This window comes from Varanus komodoensis, unplaced genomic scaffold (genome assembly GCF_004798865.1).
Source record: "Varanus komodoensis strain SLA01 unplaced genomic scaffold, ASM479886v1 scaffold52, whole genome shotgun sequence".
NCBI lineage: Eukaryota > Metazoa > Chordata > Lepidosauria > Squamata > Varanidae > Varanus > Varanus komodoensis.
In genome coordinates this window covers 6068342-6092627 of record NW_025336114.1, presented here as the reverse complement: position 1 = coordinate 6092627, position 24286 = coordinate 6068342, and the positions used below count along the sequence as shown (strand labels likewise).

Genomic DNA, 24286 nt, shown 5'->3' with positions numbered 1-24286 from the left:
CTTTTATTTTGGTAGATGTGATTCATACTTCTTACCTTTAGATTTGAATACACAGTGTGCTTGAATGGCAAAGTAGCTTTAACACTTTGTAACACTTTGCATCCAATGTATTTCTAGTGTATACTTCCCTGTTTCTTCTGTGGCTTTCCTGTAAAGAGGTTTCCTGTTTGAAGGCTTCCTTGGTGTTCTAGAACATAAATATTTAGGATGTAATGCTCACTAATATTAACATTAAGTGGATTATTTCCATAATGAAGGCCTGTCATTGAAAGGGATTAGCATAGAGTATTCAATGTGCCAGAATGTATTTTGACATAACCTAGTACTGATAATTTACTTTACACTTTTTTCCAAGGGGAATAGAGATATCTATAGGCCAAATGATTTACAATAGGAATTAGGTTTCTGTACTGCAATGAGCAATACCAGGAAGCAGAACTTTTTAGAGCCATTCAGCAGAATGAAGAACATAATCTGGGAAATAATTTGCTAGCCAGAATAAACATAATCTTTAGAAATGCCTGGAATCTTTAGAAATCTTTAGAAATCTTTAGAAATGCCTTATTTTACTTCTATATCATGAATAATCTATGGTCCTAAGAACCACTGTGACATTGAATAAAGTGATGATTCTGAACTTGGGCTATATGGTTCAAATTTCTTTTTAAGTTACTCTCATGAGAAAACCTTGAACAATTTGTAAATCATAATCAAAAAATCAATTCCCAGTATCAAATTAAACACATAGCCTAGCCTGCCTAAGGGATGAGACCAAATATATAAGGACTAGTAGCGGTTCTACATCAAAATGTGATATTTAGAATTAATATTAAATGTAGGGCTTTTAATTTGAAGCCCCCATGAAGATGTGTATAAAGATATACATAGAATAGTTGTCTTTATGGTGAATACTTGACTTACATGTTTAGGACAGTATTATCACAAATCACAATATTACTCATTCCATGTAAGTATTTTAAATGTTTTAAGCCACTTACTATTGAAAAGTGTCTAAATAGCTTACATTAAAACATACATTATGTTTATGTGTATAAATCAAATAAGCAGAATAGAGGCTCAGCCTCCTGGAAAAATATCCCTTCCTGTGTTCTAATGAATTTTTTCAATCAAGACTGATACCAAGATTACACCTAGCCAATCATAAATACCAATGAACAGTAGAGTGAAAAAGTAGACTAATAAATATGTAGAGCAAAGTCATGTGTAGGTATGTTTATAAGAGGGATTTGGCTCCTAGCCTTTGATTTTTTGCCATATATTTAAGATGGGTCAGTGAGCTTAAAAACAAGGTCTGGAAATACTGCACTGTTGGATTCATGGTACAATAACTTGTCATTCATTTGCACAATAGTCATACTTCAGCAGCTTTAAAATTGGAATGTTAACACTGGTATTTTTTGTTACTAACCCTATTTTCTTTTGTATCTCTTTTATAGCATGAAAGACTTCCCAGGTAAGAGCTTTAGGATGCATGTTTTCATTAATCATATATTTCTATCTGTTTCCTTCATGCATCTTGCATGAATAGCATTTTTCCTTAAGTGCTTATAGAACCAAAACTCCTCACAACCTATTTCAAGATTATCAGTAACATAATAGGCCATCTTCTGTATTCTGAATTTCTTTTCCCATCCCATAATCAAAATTTATCAACAGTGAGTAGTGGAAGGAGGTAGGTGGTTCTTTCTGCCAGAATGAATGAAGAATTTCTTTTCCTTCCTTTCCAACTGCCTGAGTGGAAAACAGTAATTTGCAGGTTGGGGGAAGAAATGCCAGCATTGTTACAAATAATAGAGTATGACTTTCCTCTGTTTCTATTTTTTCCCTTAAATTACCTAAAAAGGTAGAATTTAAATTTGCAAGTTGTCTATGAAGAGGTGAAGTTACTGTTTTGCTTGACTCCAGATTAGATGCTGTAAGTTCAAGCACTGGCACCAGCGATACCTACACTGACCGTCCGACAGGCCGCAACAGTAGCTACACCAGAAGAGAGAATCGTCTGGCTGCCCTCACCAGCAGAACGGAGGATGATAGTGGCAAGGATTATAGGAGAGTACGTTACCAATACATACATTTTTGATGCCTTCTTTTTTCTTTATCCCTTCCTTATTTCTCAGCAATTTCGTAGACAGCAGTTTCAGGTACGGCTGGAAACTCTGGGAGAAGTAAATTATAAACATTTAAAAACATACATTAAAACCAAAAACAAAAAAAAATATCCCTTTCTTTAAAGACAGCTATGCATCCTTTGGTCAGGTCATTGCAATCCCAATGAGAATATTAGGTTCCAGTTTGTAAAGAGAAGAACTGAAAATATTCACCATTCACTCTTTATCCTTTCAATAAGTTTGTTGAATTGGCAGATCATATCTTTAATCCATTTCCCCTATAGTGATGTCTGGGACAAAAGGGTATGTCTGGGAATGGTGCAGCATATCCATGAAGCTGTCATATAGGGGAATATCAGTAGCAGTGTTTAAATTTGGGCAGTCTGACTGCCATTTTTCACCATTTAATTGATAATCCCTGATTATCTTTCTTTGTTTCCTAGAGCAGAATTCAGTAGGTATATGAGGTGCAGGAGCACACATGTGGGTTTTTATGTAAAGCTATTGTTTTTTAGTCTTCCTGTTCAAAATCAGAAGTAGAGGTTTCCTAACAATGCAGATTTGCAGTTAATGCTGATCTTTGAGGTACCGCAGTAGCATGTTATGCACCTATTCTTCTCCATTATAGGGCTGTTGATATTTCTGTATTTGAAGTCTTATCTAATACTGACGGGTCTTCTTTGTTGTTCTTGTTTTCTTTTCAGCTCTATGAAAGTGCTCTGACTGAAAATCAAAAATTGAAATCCAAACTGCAAGATGCCCAGGTGGAGCTTGTGGATATCAAAGCAAAAATGGAGAAAATTGCACAGGTGATGTAAAGGCTGTAGTGAAAATGTAGCCCGGAAGATTAAAATAGTAATGAAGACTATTACTACTCTCTGTTACTATACTATTCTCTCCTCAGTCCAGCAGCTGAGGAGTATTGTTTCTCAGACCAACAATAATAATAGAAGGATTTGGGGCAGTAATATTATATCAGATAGTATCTTAATAGATACTCACCTTTGCATACACTGTCTTCTTGTTATTCCTTACTGTTTTAACAATGTGTCTGTATGTTGTTTGTTTATTTACATTTCAATAGCAGAAGCAAGAAAAAACTTCTGACCGTTCAAGTATGCTTGAAATGGAAAAAAGGGTATGTGCTTCAACTTTTCATTGTCTGTTTGTTTAAAATGATTGACTGAGCTTCATGGCTAAGGAGGACTAGAACCTGGATCCCCAGGCCCCCAGTCCAGCACTCTGACCACCATGCCACACTGGCTATATAATTGGTTCTATATGCTGCAGCCTTCCCCAACCCTCCAGATGTGTTGAACTACATATCCCATAACCCCCTGCCAGCATTATGAGCAGTATAATTTAACACATCTGGAGGATGCCACATTGGAGAAGACTGAATTAGCTGAATAGAGATGTTCCACTGATGTTTAATTTGCAAATGTGTGGTCAAATATATTTTATTTTTCATTAATTATTAAAATACCTGTGACAGAACACTGATTAATTCTATTCCAGTCTTAGTCTGAAAGCAGTTCTGTTGAAAGTAACAGCTAAGAAAAAATAGTGTCCCATCCTACTTTAAAGGTGAAATATGTAACAAGCTTAATATGTATTACATTTATTCTACTAAATCCTCTTTATCCAGTAACAAAGGTCTCTTTCTTCCAGGACTTATCAGCATGGAAGATCATAAAGTAGATTCAAACTACAGTTCTTTGAATTAATACAGCACTTGTATTATCAGTCCTGTCATCTTGCTTCTTTTTTATGTTATTATTTGCTTTTTGTTGAAACAAAAACAAGAAAATAAACTGTACACAAATTTACAAACCAAGACATTAAATCAAATGTTTGTAAGAGAGATGGTGCTAGGACAAAATGTGGAGCACTTGCTGTTAGTTGGACACTTGGAGCTCATTCAGGGAGTGTGGCATGAATAAGAACATAAGTGCAGCCCTGAGGAATGAAACCATAGGTCCTTCTAACAGAGCCTTTTGCTTCTCACAGTAGCCAGCCCAGTACTTCCAAGAAGCCCATGACCAGCCTTGAAGGCAATAGCTCCCCCATGCTGCTATTCCCCAGTAATTGGCATTCAGTGGCTTGCAGCTTCTCTGCATGGAGGTTCCAGTAGCCATCCTGATTTTACCATGCCTATCCTTCATATGCTGAGTACCAGTTTCCCCCTTCTCCCTCTTTATATATTTATTTACTGTACTGCTGGTACCTTTGGAAACAGTGTGTGTGTGTTTTATCTTTTATGAGATGTTACTTTGGCACTTGAAATTCTCAGCCATAGAAAAATTTGGAAAAAATCCATAGCCCCTCTCTCTACTTTTCTAGTCCTGGGCTATACCAGTTTTGTTTGCTTTGGGAATTATATATCCAATATGGAACTTCCAAACTAGTGAAATAATATTCTTATTGCCCACATATGTCATCTGTAGGCAACGGTTGGGCCTTTCACAGTGTTGGCACCAGCTTCTCTGGGACAGTAAGAAAACTGACTGTCAGTGAGGTGAGGATTGCTGATAGGGTCTGGCTAGGCAGTTGAACCAAGGGCAGAATAAAAAGCAGGAGAGTTGTGAGGAAGAGGCCGGATGGTCTGTGTAGAGGTTCGGGATATAAGAAAGAAGAGATGATAATGCAGATAAAACTGGACAGTGGGAAAGGTGTGTATATATATGAAGGAGCAGTCGCATGCACAAACTGAGGAGCAGTTTGCCATTCTTTGTTCTGAGTGTAGAACTAAGTTATATTTGATTAATATATTACTAGCCTATTAATACTATTTGTATTAATAGCCTATTAAAACTATTTGTATACTTTTTGCGGTACGCTTTTCCTCATTAAAAAGTCTGATGACTGAAGATCCCCATATTGCAGAAAAGATTATCATTTTGAAAATATTCCTTTCTCAACAGGAGAAACGAGCTCTTGAGCGGAAGCTTTCTGAAATGGAAGAGGAGATGAAGGTATGAAAACCTCCTTACTTTCCCCTTCCTTACTCCTACGGTGTAGCACTATCTTTTTGGATTATCATGTAAGAACACAGTTGATAGTTTTGTAAATGAAAACTTCATTGTTGAGTGAATATTCTAACATAGCTTGCTCAATGTGCACCACTGCTGCTCACGCACTCCCTATTCTAGGAGAGTGTTCTCTAGAACTTTCTCTGAACTTCTGTGCACTCTTTTTCTTCAAGATTTATTTTTTTTACCAGGATACAGTTTTTAACTGTGTTTGTTGTGATGAAGGATGACTGCTCTGGTTCCTAGTAAATGCTTACTATCGTTCCATACAAGACTGGCCAACTATTTGTCCTACCAAATTTGAATTGAAGTCTGCTAAAAACCTTGCACAAAACTTTAGCTGTAAAGAAAGCGCCTCCCATTTCCAGAAGAAATATTCCTCACTTCCATGTTGCTTTTCTCTTAGGATTTCCTGTGTACTGCCTGTGATGCATATGGTATTTAACTTTGAAACCCTCACTTCTAGCTAGTGGTACACCTACTATGAAGTCTGAGCAATAGGAACAATTAATATGGCAAAATATACTTCCAATCTACTGACCATAATATGAAGTGGTCTCATATTTAGAATTTAGAACTTCATATCTCCCTTAGAATGCAATCCTGTGCATTCTAGACAGAAAAAGTCCTTAAACTCTTAACATTCTCAGCTGGCATTGCAGCCTTAGTGACGTAACTTCAGCCACATGCAGATATTTGTACAGTTGTATATAGTGCTTAATTCTTAGTGTACCAGCCATGAGACCAAGATGTAGAGTCATAATAATACCTGCTAGTGCAATTCATAGAAACATAGCAACATGCCGAATCAGAAGGGGCCTCCTGGGCCATTTCATCTGACCCCCGACTCAGAAGGTTCTGCTCATGACCTGCCTAATTCTGTACATGCCTACCTAGAAGTAAGTCCCATTGACTTAAAAGGGCCTTACTTAGTGTTAAGTGAATATAGTATTGCAGCATATTTTAGGGCCACTTCATGTCATGCTTGTGTTTATCACTATTGTTTGGATAAAATACTTGCTAGTAAATGTTTTATAAATCATAAAATTAAAACAATTTATTTCTCTATAGAGAACAGTTTCCTCATGTAGGTTGTAATGTGTTGACCGTACCCATATGTAAATCAGTGCCTGTACATTTACCTGTACATTTGCTAGGAAGCTGCCAATTGTCATGGATTCTCTGCGTATCTGTATGCGGAAGATATGCATACATAGGATTGGTACATTAACATATGTGTATGGGAACAGCCTACTGTGAATATAGCAAAGGCTTGCTTGCTTTGTTACTGATTTGGCAATAACATATTAAAGCCTGTGGCCTCAAAAGCCTAAATAAATACTTAGAAGGTTAATGCCCTAATTTCTCTTGTACTCTATTTTCCGGAATTATTCCTGTCAAATGTTGCATTGAATTTGCTTTTTGGTGCACAGTTTCTCTTTACACTGAAGCACTGCACAAGTCAAAATTTACAGCTGATATTCATGATGGATTGTGCTATGATGGATTGGAGCTGACTCTGCAGCTTTGGCATTCTAAGAGGACATTTCAGGGGGAGGATTGGTTTGTTTTTACCGATTGAATACATTTTCTAAGTTCCCCCAATCTCTCCATACTCCGAAATGCCAGAGGAGAGCTTATTCTGTGACTTACAGCTCTTTCAGTCAGGGAATAACTATACCAGGACTCTCCTTTGCTAATCCCAGCCTCTTTGGGAAGTGTATGGGAAGCATTTTCCCACCCTAACCATCTCAAGTGGATGCATGCCATAATTGCATTCCTCCTGCATCTATATCCTTCCCTACTCTCATGCTCCTGATGTTATTGTTATATTATTAATATTTTCAGTATCTGCATTTCTTTGGTGCAAAATCTCAGCTCTGACCTTGGAACTCCAGCACAGCACCTTAGCTCTGCTATGGCTTCAGTTTGCTGCTACATCTTTTTCTGTTAAGCCTGGGTTCAAGTTTTGGAAGACTCTGGGCAGATTCCCCCTCTCCTGCACCAGTGTGCCCTGCAGATGCTTCATTCCCCCTCTCAGTAATGAGTAAGTTGGCTTTGCCAGAAGTACCAGCATAGTAACTAGTAAGTGAACATTCAACCCGAAACCCAGCTGAAGTTTGCCACTAGGAAGGAGTGTGGGGCAGCTACATTCACTTTGGGGTAGCTTCACTGGTGGCGGTGCTGTGGTGGGCCCCAAGCTGAGCAGCTGCTCTTCTGCTGGCCTTTTACGGAGCCATCAATGCCAGAGAAGCCTGTGAGCAAACAAGAGCCTGGTGGCTAAAGCACCATTGTTGTCAGGAGGCCCATGTGTCAGGGAGTGGTATGCAGGGAAGGCAACTCAGCAGCCCTGATGGGCTGTGAAGAAAATCCATCAAATGCCCTAGAATGCCATAGGTTGACACCTGGTCTTCTTTCTGCCTCAACATACATAGGTTGTTGGCTGTCACACTGGGCATGTCAAGTCATGGGTCTACAAATTACATGCATATGATTCTCACATTTAGTGCCACCTCTTCCTGCCTGTGATTATCTTTCAGTGCAGGACCTCATCCCTTCTTAGTATGCCCTCACTGATGCAAGGACCTTGCCTGATAAAGGTGGATACCTACCTTGTGCCTTTGCCTCTCTCTGGGCAACATCCAATGGGAGTGCTTAAACCCCTGCCAGTTCCCTCATGCCCACCAATTTTGTTGCATAAATGATCCCCACCTCTTGTCAACATTGATTTTGCACTTCTGGAGCAACACAGTATGAGTGGAAATGCTCATTTCTGGAAGGAGGCAGGTTGGCAGAGCAGAATCATTTCTGCCTGTTTCACGGTTTTCTTTAGGAAGTCCCAAATCTTCCTTGCATATGTGGTAAGTCCTACTTGCGTGATCGAATCAGCAGGATCCATTGCTTGCAGGAAGTGACTGGAGGAATGAAAGAGAAGCAGCAGGGAGGAAAACAGCCCATGCCTCCAGAAATCTCTACCCATATTTCTACTGCCTCTCTTATCAGATCTCAGTGCCTGCTTCGGTGCATGTGTTTGTCTTTCTCTACTAGGCCTCCTCTTATGCCAGCACTTGGAAGGTATGATGGAGCTGGCTTTGAATACTGGCCATGCTTCATCCCGCTTCCCTCCTGATAAAAATATAAGAAAAGACATGCTTTATCAGATTAGTATTCCTTCTGGTACAATAAAGTGTTCACACAGTGGCGAGTCAGCTGCCCATAGGATCTCTCAAGCAGGAGGGGTACAGGAGTTTTACCTGACCAAGCTCCACAGCACCTGGCTCACACAGCCTCTGACAATGGCAGTGGCCCATAGCCAGTGAGGTTATTAGCCACTGATAGCTTTCTCCTCCATGAATTTGCCAGATTGTTTTATAAAGCCCTTTTAAATTGTTGGGCATCACTACATCCTGTGGCAGTTAATGCCATAGTTTAAATATGCACTGTGCAAAGAAGTACTTCCTTTTTATCTGCCCTAAATCTCCCACCAATCAACTTCATGGGATGACCCCAGATTCTATTATGGGAGAGGATTGTCTCCCTCTCTACTTTTTCACACTTTGCAAATTTTTAAGCACCTCTATCATGTCTCCCCTTCTTTGTCTTTTTCTAAGCTGAACAGACCCAATTATCATAGCTTCTCATAGGGGAGCTGCTCCAGCTATTTGGTTGCTTTTGTTGCCTTCCCTGCGCCTTTTTCAATTCAACAATGCCCTTTTTCAGGTAAGGTGATCAGAACTGAGCACAATATTCCAAGTGTGGCCACACCAAGGATTTGTATAAGGGAATTAAGATTTTGTCTGTTATATTTTCTGTTCTATTCCTAACAATGCCTAGCACAGGCATTCTTTCTTCACAGCAGCTAAGCACACTAGGCCAACATTTTCATCAAGCTGTCTACCACAACGCCAAGATCCCTTTCTTGATTAGCTCAGTTCCTGTCAGCCTGTACTTGAAGTTGGGATTTTTTGCACAAACATGTGTTACTTCACACTTGCTTAAACTGAACTGCATTTCCCATTTTTATGCCCATTCCCCTAGCTTGGAAAGGTCCCTTTGGAGCTTCTTGCAATTTCTTTTGGTTTTAACCATCCTAGAATAGTTTGATATCATGAACAAACATGGCCATTTCACTGCTTATTCCTAATTCCATATCATTTATGAATAGGTTGAAAAGTATTGGTCCTAATACAGAACACTTTGGGATCTCACTGGTTACATCTCCATTGGGAAAAATTAGCATTCATTACCTCTCTTTGCTTTCTATTCTTTAGCAAGTTATTAGTTCATAAAATGATTGCCTCCTTTTATTCCATGACTGCTAACTTTGCTCAGGAGATTGGGGGCGGGGAGGGCGGAATTTGTCAGAAGTCTTTTAGAAGTCTAAGTAAAGAATGTCTGCTGGATGGCCCTGTCTGTGCACTTACCAATATTCTCAAACAAACCCAATAGATTAATGAGATTGGGCTTTGCAGAAGCCATGTTGATTCTTTTTCAGTAGGATTTGTCCCTCTATCTGCTTACTGATTCTATCTTTAATAACACTTTCAACCAATGTACACAGAACAGATGTTAAGCTAACCAGCCTGTAATTCTCTGGATCCCCTGAGATCCAATTTTAAACATAGGTGTTACATTCTCCAGTCATCTGGTAACAAGCCTGATATTAGGGACATATGACATATCTTGGTAAGAAAGCCAGCAATTTCATATTTGAACTCTTTAGGAACTTTAGGATGGATACCATCTGGACCTGCTGAATTATTAACTTTGGTTCATTAATAAGTTTGAGAATTTTATCTTTCATCATGCCTTAATTCCTTAGACCCCCTTCCCAAATACATATGCTCAGAATACATATGTTCTGTATCCTCTGCTGATGAAAAAATTATTTATTGTTAAATTTATATTCTACAACCAATTAGTCCAACAGGACTCTCCACTTCTCTGCAGTCTCCTTATTCTCCTGTACTGCTCCTTTAATTCCCTTATCACCCAAAAGTCCAACTACAGTCCTTCCTGTACAGTGCATATCCAGAGATGGCCATATCCCACTTGTTTTCTCCATTCTACCAGGTTTCCATAATACCTCCTTCAGAGGGTAGGGATTGAAAAGCTCTTGGCCTGACCCACTTTTGTTTTGTTTTGTATCTTTCACTGTTTTGGGTTTGCTTTATTTGTTTTTGTGTTGTTCATTTGTTTTGTTTGTTTTGTTATTTTCTTGATCTGGCCAAGAACTTTTCAATAACCCTTCATATATCTAGCTGCTGCTTTAAAACAAGGCACTCCAGTTCTCCCATTCTGACTCTAAGTTTTCTTGTATTTACATAGAAACACCTAAACGCAGCATCTTTCCCCCCACTTTCCAGATAGGCTGACTCAGAAGCATGCGTGAAACAAACCAAACAAACAAAACAAAATGGGGTGGGGTAAGTGGTGGGGAGAGAAAGAGGAGGGGAGTGACAGCACTGCAAATGCTCTAGCATCAGCACCTGTTCCGAAAGTTTGCAGGGAACTGTATCTCTATCTGTACCCTGTCACCTGAATGCTAATTGCCCAAGGAAGTGTGTCAAAACTTTGTTTTAAAAACTATTTCAATTATAAATGTACCTAGCATAAAACCCTGATGACAATTTGTCTGAAATCTGGTAGACTTCGTCCCCTCTGAAGAATATTCTGTGCATTCAGATTTAATTGAATCTTGCAGGAAAGGCATTTGTTGATTTCACTATTGTGGTCATGTGGGGGGAGACATTCATGGCTTGAGCAAATGAGATAACCCTCTGCCTTGGATTCAAGAAGTGTGAAGTTAATCCAAGCTACCAAGCTGAGGTAATTCCCTATTTGAGCCAATATGGCAGGTATTGAGGTGAGTGTTTTTTCTGATCGTAGCCTTAGTCATGAGGAATGGTTTTTGTATCTTATGGCAGCTTTGGAGAAAATTTTTATATTTCCTGACTCCATAATATTGCTTGAAATAGCGGGCTCCATTGAAGGAACAGTAAGTATATGAAAAAATATTATCAAGCTTCTGGTTTTCTTGTTGCCCTGTTTGGACTTTCGCTTCTAAAATCTACAGAAATACCACCTGGCACTTGACTGAAGCAGCAGTTTGGATTTTCGAGCTGCTCCTTTGGTTGCTGTTACTCTTGCTGGTTAACTGCTTTGGCAGGCTCTTTTTCCACCATCACATTTCCTGGTTAATGCAGAGGCAACATGTTGTACTGCCCTGGTGACCTGAAAATATTAAGCTGGCTTTGCAGTGCTGTACTGGTTTAATGTGATATGCAGATATTCCCATTTCCAGACTGTGTCCTTGTTTTTCCTTTTGTTCACCCCCTGATGCTTACTGCTCTCCAAAGCGAGAATGATTAATCAAGAACAGGAGCTGTTGAAGCCCCTGCAACAGTGCTAGTGATGAAAACCATTTCCCATCTTGCTGGAGATGGTTCTAATTTCCTAGTGTCCTTTTAAAAGTGTTCCAGATGTTTTTACAGAGTATGCTCATTCTTTGAAGTCAAGCTCCATTTGGATTTCAGTTTTTCTTTTTAAAGAAGAAAAAAGAAACAGTCCAGTTGCAGGGGAAGGGCTGCATCAACTCATCTCTCATGCTGAAATGTAATTATTTATGTGTGTGCTGTCAAAGAATTAAAATTGGAATTTAGAAGAGCAGACTCCACACTATTGTATTGCAACATGCAGTATTCAAATATGGAGAATGCAAGTACCCAAGATAGTTACAACTCTGCCTTGTTGTTGTGAAGAAAGGTATGACTAGCAAAAGTTACTCTGAAAAAAATACCCTGTATCAGAGTGTAAGAAAATCAATGCAGCTGTAGAGTGTGTAAATAAGATATGGCAATTGTGAGCATTTTACCTCATAATAACAACTGGCAAAGTATATTGCTATGGAAAGTATATTTAAATCAGCACTAGAAATGTACACAATGTGTTGAAATCATGAACATCTTTGATATTGACCACTTCTGTGTGGAAGTAGCTTTTTAAAATACACACAGTATCTTATAGTGGACTGTTGTGTGTATGTGGGGGTGTGTGTGTAGGAAGAATAGTGCAAGCCATTTTCTGCATGCCTGCTTCTCTTTAATGATTTCCATTTCATGCATCATGCAACTTACCTGTCTGCAGCTTCTTTTTATGCCTAAAGTCATCTTCAGTTAGCAAAGCAGATGTGCATGCCCACCTCCCACCTCTCTCTCCTGTCCTGAAACTTCATTTTGAATGAACTTTCTTGCTGCTGTGCAGCAGCCCCCCTGCAACTCCCTTTCCTTGTTGTCAGCAGCTCAATTTTATGAAGGCAGGGGAAGTTGAGCTTGACACTGAACTCATGCAGGCTCTTAAGACCACTTGATCCTGGTGCTTCTTGGCTTAGCAAAGACACAGCTCAGCTGCATAAGCTTAGTCAGCTGGAATTTTTAGTAATTAAGTTTTCCAAATAATAGCCAAGTGGAATGTTATCTGTTATTTTCAGTGGCAAGCCCTGTAATGAAGCATTCAGCATTCTTGTTTGGACCTGCTGACCCTTTGCATTCTTATTGTTATGGAACATAATTACCCCAAGCTCCTGAGCACCTAAATTAATACATGCATATTAGGAACTTATTAATTCCTCTTTACAATTAAGTTACACATAGGTGGAATAAGAAAAAAGACCAGGGCTATCGATCCATTTAGTGCTCCATTCAAGGTGTCTACAAATGAATCCTGAAATTTGCTATCCTTCTTTATTCATGCTGTGCAGTTTTACTAGAGTTGTTTATCAGTCTTTTTAGTATCTTTACCTAAAAATTTTAAAAAATACAACTAAGTTATAGACATAAAAAGTTTAGCTAGAATGTTCTAGAGGGAGCTGGAGCAAGATTCAATAAGTCTGAAGCATCAAAAATAATGAAGAAAAGAAAACGACAGAATGCAATTTGACAGATACTTTCCATTTTGGAATTCAGACATTTTCTTTTTTGGAAATTGCAAGTTGTTCTGACCACCATCATCCATGAAAGTACTCTTCCCCAAAAAAACCTAACCTTCTTTTGTTGGATTCATATTTGTCTTTTCTGCATGCTGTTATAGTAAAAACATCTCCCATATTTTGGGATTAAATGCTAAGTTCTTCAGTAGTAGAATTTTTAATAGAGCTATATAAGGGGATGCAACTATAGTCAATGTTTCCAAGATTATTTCCCATCCCTCAGCCCCAACGTAACTGTTTCTATAAAGTTTATCCTCCATTATATCTTACTCTCTGTGTTGCATTAAATGACCATATGCTTTCCTTTTGGCATTGATTCGGGCTTCCATTCCTATTTCCTAAGAGGAAAATTTGCACAGAAAGTGACATATCACACTTACCTGTCTTCAGTGGCTGGACCCACTTAAAATAAGCCATGCCAGCCATTTTCTGTTTGTATTGCCTATATCTGTACATATACACATGAATCAACATATGCTTACCTAAAGAAGGAAGCCACATAAATGGTGTTCAGTGTGTGAACTGCTGACTGAGCTAAAGTACACATAAAGTACAAGCTTTGATATGCTTATAGCAGGGATGCTGAGCCTTAAGTTGGGCCTACCTGGGGTTCCTGCCCTCTGGAGTTCCCCAGATGGACAGACTGCCTTCACCTGGCCCCAGTCCTTTCCCCAACCACTGATAATTTGGTAGTTTCCTGGCTTTTTTGCTAAAGGTTGAAATGCCTTAACTAATAGTTAGGAAATGGCAGTAAGCTAAAGCTTTAATCCAAAATATGCTGTTATTTTTTTGTTTTGCCTTTGTTTTTGTTTTCCTACCTGACACTGGAATGTGACCCTCTGAATTCTCTGAAATTGAATTCAGTTGTAGTGCTCAAAGAAATCTTCTACCCCTGGTGTATAGTTTATGTGGGCTGTAAGTTACCTGAATCTCCACTAACTTGTATAGACTAATTTACCTTCCCATTGCAAATATTACTGCATGTTATAGAATGCAAGAGAGTGGTTTTATGAGGTATTCTGCTTTTAAAGACGTCTGCTTCAGTTGTTACAGTATCCCTGTTTACTATACGAAACCCACTTTGGCCAGGATGTGGGTCATATGAAGAGATTTATATAGATACTTAACCGTCCATCCTCTTTAGCCCCTCATTAAAGAGATGTCAGTTTGCAAAGGAATGTGGTGCTGTGCACAGGGTGGGCTTACAGGCATAATGAAGTTTTAACATATTTCCATAAGAGAACAGTAATTTCTCACCTTACACTGATAGCTTTATCATTAAACCCAAAATTTGGGTAGGTTTCACTGTCAAGAGAATGAACAGCACCTGAGGTTTCTTTTTAGGCTCTCTAATGCTTCCATGTGTTGTCCAGCTTCTTCTGTGCTTCCCCTGAGCTCCACCTCTCATTGCTGCTCTCTTTTTTTCTTGCTTGTCAGTTGAATTCATGTTTCTGTGCTGTTTTATATTCTCTGTTTTGTCTTTTGTCTATCTCCTCCATATCTCACTTTACAGAACCTTCACCAGCTCAAACAGATTCATACTTTGAGGCAAATGAATGAGCAGCTGTTGGCCGAAAACAGGGCTCTGACCCGGGTTGTAGCCAGGCTCTCGCAGTCCGCTGAGCCCCCAGAGTCAGAAGAGCTGTAGCATCTCCCCCTCCAGTTGATCTCACCTCTCCTTCCACTCTTGCAGGCAGGTCTTCACTCTTCTTGTCTGTCCAAGCTATCCACTACACTTTCTGTGTTCTTACTAATGCTGTCAGATAAGAAATGTGACACTTAAGTAGTAAGCAAGTAGCTTCTTGGTCAGGTACTATTGGTTATAAACTTTGCATTTCTGATTCCTACAAGGTACAGTCTTGGAGATACAGTTCTTGATTTACACATTCGCTTCTCAGGTATGCATTTTCCCCATATGGGTTCCATGTCAGAGAACAGTGTCCAACAATAAGGATGACTATTCAGGCTTTTTAAAGAGTTTTCTAGTTAAGGGATGAGTGGAAGAAGTATGCCAGAAAGTATGAGTGGAGGAAAATACGCAGCAATTCAGCTAACTGATTGATAAGAGCTTTTGAAAGTTATGAAGGAATAATGCAGGTCTGATAGAACAATAACATTACTACTACCTCAATGTATGTAAGTTGCCAAAATCGGTTCATATAGATCATTGTTAAGGGTACTTACATATGGATTCATTTTATGGAATGTAATGGTATCTGGTGTGCATTACTAGTGATGCAGTATTAGAAAACACAGACTTGCCACTGATTTCGTTATGAAGGTACATTATATTTTTGCTGTGTTTTTTGAGCTTCTAAAGCCTTTCTTCTTAATTGTGTGGATAAGATGAGAGACATCTTATATCTTAGAAAGATCTAAGTGATGATACTTTTGAGGCCCTGTAGTTGAACTGTTTTCATATATGTGCATGCATATTAAGTGTGATCAAGTTGTCTGTGACTTATGGGAACCCTGTGAGAAAGCCCTCCAAAATGTCTTATCCATGAGAGCTTGGTTCAGGTCTTCCAAGCACACACACACACACACACACACATTGTAAACAGGAACAGATTGGTTACATGAAACAGTAGTTTATCATGATAGTTTTGTCATTCAAGTTTTGTTAACTTTCGAAAGATGAAATGTTTATACTGCTATAATGTGTTACTGTATCTTTCACATTAGTCTTTGTATCTATCACAAAGGGTAGCTAATAGCCCATTCAAGCTCATGACAAACATTAACAGATAAGCTCTTTGCATGGATTAAAAACAGAGACATGCACAGAGAAAACTCAACTAAGAGACTTGAGCACAATCTTACATAGTTTAGACAGGGAAAAGGCCTACAACTCCCAGCATGGCCCAACTAGTTATGCTGGGGGTTGTAAGCCTTTGTCTGTTTAAACTTGCACAGCATTGCAGCCCTAGCAGGAGGACCCAGGATGGCGAACAGGCAGCAGCTCCAAGCTCCTCTGGAAAAGTATTTTCTTATCATTCGTATTTTTAATCTACAGATTTTGCAGCTCTAGTTTTACAGAAATCTCTAAAATGCAGGAAATGTGGAAAAATAATTATTTAGCCCTATTGACAAATAGGCATCAAATTCAAGATCATGTAGCTAGTTCAAATCAAATGAAAGTAACATTTTTCTTAAAACTTGTACTCAGCTTACAGCTTGCATCAGCAAAAGTAATTCTAGGGAACCATACAGCTATGGTTTTTCTTCGTAGAGGATATGAATGTCAAGAAATAAGGTTACTCTGACATTCCTGTCATAATGCTTTGGGTTTTCCTGATAGAATAATCCTGTAGAAAATAGATGCATGGCAGCAATTAGTGTTCCATTAGCATCCAATGTTGTTGGTTTTTGAAAGCATCTAAATCTTTTCACTATTGAAGATTGACATCTAAGACTGGATAGGTGTGTGCACTATCCTTGATTATGATTTTACATTTACAGGTTAATTTTGGGGTGGCCAGTTGATTATTTCCTACATATTACAATCAGCTAAAGATTTAGGCAATGTCTTCCTAGGAATATCATGATACATACTAATGTTTAAATCTTTAAAGAATATAGAAGCCTCTAGTGAATAGGTCCATAGCTCAGTGGTTGAGCATATGCTTTGCATGCAGAAAGTTTCAGGTTCAATTCCAAACATATCCAGGTAGGACTAGGAAGGAATCCTTCATGAAACCTTGGCGAGCCCTTACTGCCACTCATTGTCAAAGCACTAGGTTAGATGGCCCAGTGGTAGCATAGTATATTCCTATGCTTAATGTTACATAAGATGTTTTCAGTCTCCCTAAAAATGCTTAAAAGAAACAGGAATATTTCCTGCCAAGGTGTAAGAGTTGAAAATGCTTGTATAATTTTAATGAAGCATTGACCAGTTTCTGATCTTTTGACCTTTCCTAAAATCTGTAATACTCGGTGTTTGCTTCAGTGTTTGCTCAGTGTCACCACAGCATGCGATACTATATATAGTAGAGGTAATCCAAAGCTCCGAAATAGCATTAATCAAAGCATTTCTTGCAGGACCCATCCTGTACCTATCTTTGGTTACACATTGTTGTGCAGCTCATGAATCTCTGATATTGCTGCAACTTTCACAGAATCTTGTTTTTTCTTTGCGGGACCCAAATATTCAAATGTGAATGTTGTTCTAGTAATCACAATGACGTTAAGCAAAATTACTCTTGGTGAACATGCATAAGGAACCTGCTGTCAACGGGCGAAGAAGTTACCAAACAATACTTTCCAAAAACCTATGGACATAAACTCTAAGTTTGTAGACTACCAGGTGTGCGTATGTGTGTTCATGTATGTTTGATTGTATGCATGTTTCCTTAGTGATTTTAAGGATGGATTTGAATAATGTATATGGTAATATCTCCCCATGTGTTGAAATGAAGAAGAATAAATCCCTATAAGATGTAACAGAAATACTATCAAACAAGGCTATTGTTTCATAATCAGGGTACCATCCATTAAAAAGTAAAGTTAGTAAATCTACACAAAATTTTCTGGAAGTATATAATTTGCCATCGAGTTTTAAAAGTGAGTGATCTCTCTCACATGGGATTTATTTGTGTTTTAAGGCAGATCATAAAAGTACACTGCCTAAACTGATGAAAAGCAGGACCAGTACAAATAGCAGTGTTCAGATTGGTAGGACTTTCAAATTATTCTAAATACAAGTGTTCTCCAAAATTTAATCACGGCTAATAGTACCTGCAAGGAATATTTACATGTTGTTGAGTGTAAAGTGTAACCTAACATACTTACTTGTGTAAGTGCTACTCTGAACATATGAGCATTTAAAAGTCAATTTCACATGGGCTGAATAAGGTAAATGCACAGCATACATATCTTTGCTGGCATGATGACTTTGAAGAAAAAAGACTGATGTTGTATGAGTGGTTAAGTGTTTCTCCCCACCATGCAAAGGAATTTGGGGACAATCAGTTCTGACATGTTTTGATGTTTTGTTTTATCTTTAAACAGGTTTTGTCAGAGCTGAAGTCAGACAATCAGCGGCTGAAAGATGAAAATGGAGCACTCATCCGGGTCATCAGTAAACTGTCAAAGTAGTATATTGAATATAAAAGGGGCATAAAGAGGATATTTCTGTGCACATACTGCCAACGTTACAATGTGCTTCTGAAAAAAAACCTGGCATTTCAGACACGGATCAGTTGGCCACACACACAGCTTGTTGCACCTTGCTGGGCATTCCCATATTGCACAGTGCTTATCCTGCCCCTCTTCTCCAAACACAGCACACCCTACCACAATTTATTATTTTTGGAATCTTGAAATAACTTGTTCAGAGGGACAGAGACTGGGTTGGCATGGTCATGGCAGCCCAAATTATCTGCTGTAAGTCCCATTTCCGTCCACCATAATCTGATGTATAGAAGTATCTGCTGTAATAAGTGATATAAAAGTGACTATATGACATTGATCCAACATGTCTTAAGATAACTGTCTTGGAGGAGAAATTGGGAGCGAAACTGGGAATGGTCGCTGAGGATATGTCAACCTCCCTTCTGGAATATAAAAGTCTGCAGTCTGTGAAAATCATAATTACTTATTTCTCTGGGAGTCTGACAACAGTTACTTAGCTTGGAGCTTACATGTCACAGTAACTGACTGGTTTATTTAATGTAAGATTTAAAATCTAATTTAATTTGAGGGAGGACAATCAATGGTTCCCCCTTTCATTTTGCTTCACCTTTGCACACCTCCTTCAAGATGCTTCCTTATGTTCCCTTCCATGGTTGCCTTCCCTGGTACTATTTAGTAATAATGTGGTCTTATAACCTCTGCTTTCTTTGGCTACCACTTTTTGCTCTTGACCTTCCAAGACTTAGTGGCAAGACAGCTAACCAGCAAGGATTGCTTATTGAATTTCCAGTCGCATACAGGCCATACCTCTCTGCACAAGATACCAACTTAATGTTTTCTTAGCAAGACACATTTTTCTGTGAAACAATAACATTGCATGAAAAGCCCTGCAAACTAACTGAGCAAACAATTCATTTTTCTGATCATTTTCAAATGGATGCAAAATCAGTTTAAGATAAGAGCATTCTTGATTTTCAAAGTGGAGGAAGGCTGATGGATAGAAATACTAACCCCAGTGGAAGGTAATGATTTTGGTCTTGATAGGAACTCTTAACAAAAGTACTGCATAATGTTTGAATATTTTCATACAGTCATCTTTTGCCCAGTAGTAAGACATGAATGAGTTTGCATCCAGTGAAGACATCAACAAGATCTGTATTGTTCAAAAACCTGCTTCTGTGCACACTGGAAATGAATGAATTCACTTTTATGGATTTTTAGAATGTAACTGCTTCAGACATTGTGTTACTCAACAAAGAACCAGATTTCACCCTCAGAACCTTTTAAGAAGGTTTCCTGCTGAGAATATGACACTTTGTCAGTGGGCATGGTCTCTATTTTCCTTGTGTTCTTTTTCTTCCAAAGCATGATATCAATTGTATGAGACTATAGTTTTGGGCTAGCTTTAGATAATTCTCACTGGTTAGAAAGGAACTTTTGGAATTTGGGGGTAGTCATGCATTAATAGGTAAAAAAGAGCATTGGCAAAACAGGCATTTCTCAGCATAGCTCAGTGCAGCAAACTGCATGATCTGTGTTTGACCTGCTAAGTGTGATCTCCATAATAAACACATGGGTGTTTTTTCACATTTCTGTTGTTTCTTATCCATGGGTATTCCCCTTGTTCCCACCAGCTGAGAGGAAATGAATGGAATTCTGTTAAGAGCCAGTAATCCTGACCTCTGAGTTAGCCAATTAAGGTGTTTGCTTTTGGACAAAGGTCTCCAATTATGTTATGGTGAACTTTAAACAAAAGGAAATAGATCCTGACTCCTTGGCAAGCCATTTTAAAAAATGGCTTGACATTCTGTATCATGCATGATCATTGGTACAGCATATGATCAGGATTCAGGATGGGTACAATTCCATATGCTTTACTACTATTCATAGCATTTTTTAAAAATACATATTTTTGTATGTTTGGTATTTTTGACACTTCTCTTACTCTCGCTTACTGTTCAACTTGTTTGAGACCTAGATAGGCTGGGCCAAGGAAGGGAATTGCTTTTCCTTCTACCACAGAACCATGAAGGATTTTCGGCTCCTACTTTCCACGACGGGCACGAATGCATGTGCTGATCTCTCTAGTGCTTATAATCTACTATGCAGTGATTCTTGCACACTCCTATTGCCAGTTCTTAACCGAAGCATAAAAGGTTAAACAAAACTCACAGTTTTGATGTACATAACTTTAATGACAAAAATTATTAATGCTTATAGCAGCACAAAGGATGACACAACATGAAGTCAAGACTTTGAATGTTGGTTTGATAAATACACTTGGATTCCACCTAAGTTGAAAATTATGTGGAAAAAATAGTCTCATTGATAAGGCAAGGCATTGGCTATCATGTAGTGCCATGGAAAAAGCCTAAATCAGATTAGTCCGTGGGAGTCATTATTATCACTTCTTGGCCTTTGGCTAAGATCAAGTGTATACTGATATTATGGGCATCAAGGTATGCATTTTGATAGTGCTTTATTTTAATGATCAAGTTTGTCACCTTTAAGCTTTGAAGGCCTCCAAATCAACCACTTCAACCCCATATTTATCTCAGCACTGAAATAAACACTGGCCTAGTTCAAGTAATCATATCTTGGCTGAATAAGTTTCAGATATGAATAAGTCCTCCCTTTGGATGAGGCACAATCAGGAAATTACTAGCCATTGTTTACCATTTTGACCCAACTGAAAAACACTGGCCACCAACTTCAGAACATGATGAAACCTTAAGATGCTTACTGCTTCCAAAGCTGATTCAGGTGAATTGGGAAACTGTGTTTAAACTAATCACGTTGCATGCACAGGCAAAAATCCCATGCATATCTTTGTTAATGACTTTAACTCAGATTTTACCCAAGGGAGTGAACTTTTCTGCAGAATTCAGTAATTCCAGCTGTTAAGCATGTTTTTAAAGAAATCTAGTGAGAACATATTCCCCCTTATTGATGATTACTTCATATTGGTAGTGTTAGAATCCAGAAGGATTTTATATAATTGTGTAGTCCACTAGAGAATTCTCTGCATAAATGTCAAATTATGTGGGTGAAACAGTGAAAGGTTATTCTGCAATGTGAAAGAGGAAGGCTTTTAAGCTTGTGGACACAGGAAAGTTGTTCTTGAAAACAGGAAAAAGACTCTTCTGCTTTGCTACTTTCTTACTCTGAACAATTTACAGAGCTAAATGTACATCTCAGTATGTATCATGCTTTTCCACAGCTATTTTGAAGTTTCTGTGCAACTCTTTGACTTCAAATTCATAGCTCATACAGTAAGGATGAAACAGAACAATGAGTGTCATTGTTCAAACGGTGAAGGCAAGGTTTAAGATGGACAACTTTTTGGTCAAAGCAGAGTTTCTGATTAGAGGCATGCAGAAAGGACTAGGTTAAGGAAACAAATATAAATAGGAAAGACGTCTTGAGAGATTACTTTGCCATTGCTTGGTTTGTATTAAGAGAGACAATGTTGTGTTTCAGTAAAATGGATGAACCACTGTTATACAAGAAAACATAGAAAAGGATTTGAATTGGGGCATGGGAACACAGAGGCAGGTGGAAGAGCAAGTGTACTTGGCTTCATCAATATTTAGTGACAGTTGATATTGTATAGTATGGTAGTATCTGCCCTTTATATCCCTACTGATTTACTGTTGGCAGAGGGAATTAATGGATGAATCTAGAGATCTGACCAGACACACCTCAGTCAGGAAGGCAGCAGTTCATCTCTGGGAATGTAGGATTTATGAGTGTACTACTTTCTGTCAAATAAGCTAATTTCAGATTGGTTTATGATTTCCACTCCACATGGGCTTAACTTTAATTAGTGGAAGCAAGCCTATCAAAGTCTGATAACATAGTCATCAGCACTATAGCACACCCTTTCTTTTATGGGCTATATATGCCATCCAGTGTTGGATGTTCAGCTAAAACTCTTTCCCAAGGCGTAACCCAGAATTACAAGACTAGTGATAAAGCTATTTGCCAATAAATTAAACCAGTGGAAATAAGTTATATGCTGCCCCATGGCAATGCTTGAGTAGGCAAGAGACTTAATATTTGTTTTTCATTGAGAAGGTTCAGTTTTGTTCCTGGCTGATCGCATGGGATGATCTGACACATTTAGGTTAAAGAGTATTGTTCCATTGTGCTTGCAGGATAGCAAGCTTAATGTGAGAGTGTAAATTGTAGAAATCAAAATGTAGATCCCTTTCCCTCTTGACATTTGACACATTATGACTTGAATCTTTTTTGACCCCCTGCCCCCCCCCCCCCCAAAATAGATGATAGGTGGCTAAGGCCTGGGACTTACTGGTGATTGCTTGAATTCAGACTTAGGCATACTTAAAGTAGATCTACTGAAATAGGTTAGACGTCAGTAAGTTATGGTGAGTTTTAAGTCCCACTGACTGCCTAAGCATGTCTAGCAACAATCCTATAAAGAAAGGTGCTGCGAAGATTTCTATTGCATCATGTGTTCTTAACTCCATAACTTGGGAGTGGTGAGCCATTTTGTGTCTGGGGGCTAGATTTCCTCCCCAAATAACCCCTTGACCTCTATGGTATTAGGGAGTTTTGGAATAACTGTTACCGTTAATAAATGGAAACACATTTATACATTTGTAGACAATTTTCTGAATCTGGAAGGTGGGTGTTTATTAGTACCTGAAAGTGATATTTTTGTTGATCTTTCCACAAGTGAGTCAGTTGACAGACATCTCCATTTCTCACTAAGAATGTAGTTGGCCCTTTGCACTCACATTGCTGCAACCTCTGCACAGTCCTTCTGTATTTTTCCCTTGGCTTGATGTAGTTTTTCCCCACCCAACTAAGCTCACTACCATACTAGCGCACTTGATGAAAAGGGCAGCTTCTAAATTTGAAGTGCATTACTTGTGGATGCATACCTCTATTGCGGGGTATTAAGAATGCAAAGTAGAGGGGCTTTTTCAAAAGGCAACTATATGTTAGTTTCAAGTTTGCATAATTCCCCAGGCTTTTTTGTTGAATGATCTGTGGGTGGATCACATTCACCTCCATATTTGAAATCTTTTTGTGTGATTTTGCTAGAGGCAGCATGTTCTAAGAAGATTTGTTTTTGTTTTTCTAAGATAGCAGTGCACAGGTGAAATCAACTCAACTCCCAGAGCGACTTCCTTTCCCCTGACACATGTTCTCTTTTCTTGGGGCAAGTTGGACCCTTGGTGAATGTAAATTTCAGAGTGTTCTCACTAAATCCTCTTGTGTAACAGCAGGATCTAAGCCTTTGCCATGAGATCTGTTGTGTTTCCCTCCCCAACCTCCTGCTGTTGAGGAATGTAGTAACAAGTCCCCTCCACAATTGTTGACTCCTGGAAAAGAGATGGTGGTGTTCTGTGATTGGCTCGCTAACTTTCCACATGCAAGCTTTCTGTACTTACCTGTTTTAAGGAGAGTTTTACAGATCTTTGTAAATACACTACTTGGATAAAAGACTAGCTTGTGAGTGATGGAAAAGAATGTATTTTTATGCAACTTTCTGAGTGGCCTTTCAAATTCTGAGATGAATGATTTTTGTTTTCCTGATTGTTATATAGTATTCTAAGTATTATATGTTTGAAAGTTTGGGAATAATATTCACATCTATGATGCTTGTAAACACAACAGTATTTATAAATGAATAAAATAAGTGCTTTAATCTGCTTGAGTCTGTTTTAAATAGCAGGGACAAGTTCTTCATGCTTTAACAGATTTTTTTTTTTTTACTGAAAAAAACTCTTCTGGTGAATCTTTAGAAAAAGTAAATATTCCTGCACCTCTCCTCCTAGTCAAATGAAGTAGTGGTTGAAAGTAGTAGCAACACCTGAGAGTCTAGATACAGAGGCATGATACTTCTTGACCTAGCAATTACTTGTCACTCAGAAGATGAGCTAGTACAAGTTGAGGGGCCTTTAATTTGTGATAAGAAAATATAGGTGTTAGAGCGGGTTGTGGCAGCACAACTCCAAGCACTCTTGGATGAGACT

General features: G+C 38.6%; 1 protein-coding gene across 2 annotated transcripts in view; it reads left to right on the top strand.

Annotated features, from left to right (window-relative positions):
• Positions 1-23958, top strand: part of LOC123032013 (protein phosphatase 1 regulatory subunit 12B-like) — a 35159-nt gene extending 11201 nt beyond the window's left edge. Inside the window, exons 2-7 of one of the 2 annotated variants that reach the window (XM_044447610.1) lie at positions 1458-1474; positions 1927-2074; positions 2834-2938; positions 3217-3267; positions 5054-5104; positions 18159-23958. In XM_044447610.1, coding sequence (XP_044303545.1) covers positions 1458-1474; positions 1927-2074; positions 2834-2938; positions 3217-3267; positions 5054-5104; positions 18159-18245 — 459 coding nt within the window. In that variant the 3' untranslated portion in view covers positions 18246-23958. Of the gene's footprint in view, positions 1-1457; positions 1475-1926; positions 2075-2833; positions 2939-3213; positions 3268-5053; positions 5105-18158 lie in introns of both variants that reach the window. The other variant, XM_044447609.1, reaches the window with a different exon arrangement.
• Positions 23959-24286: the final 328 nt, after the last annotated feature.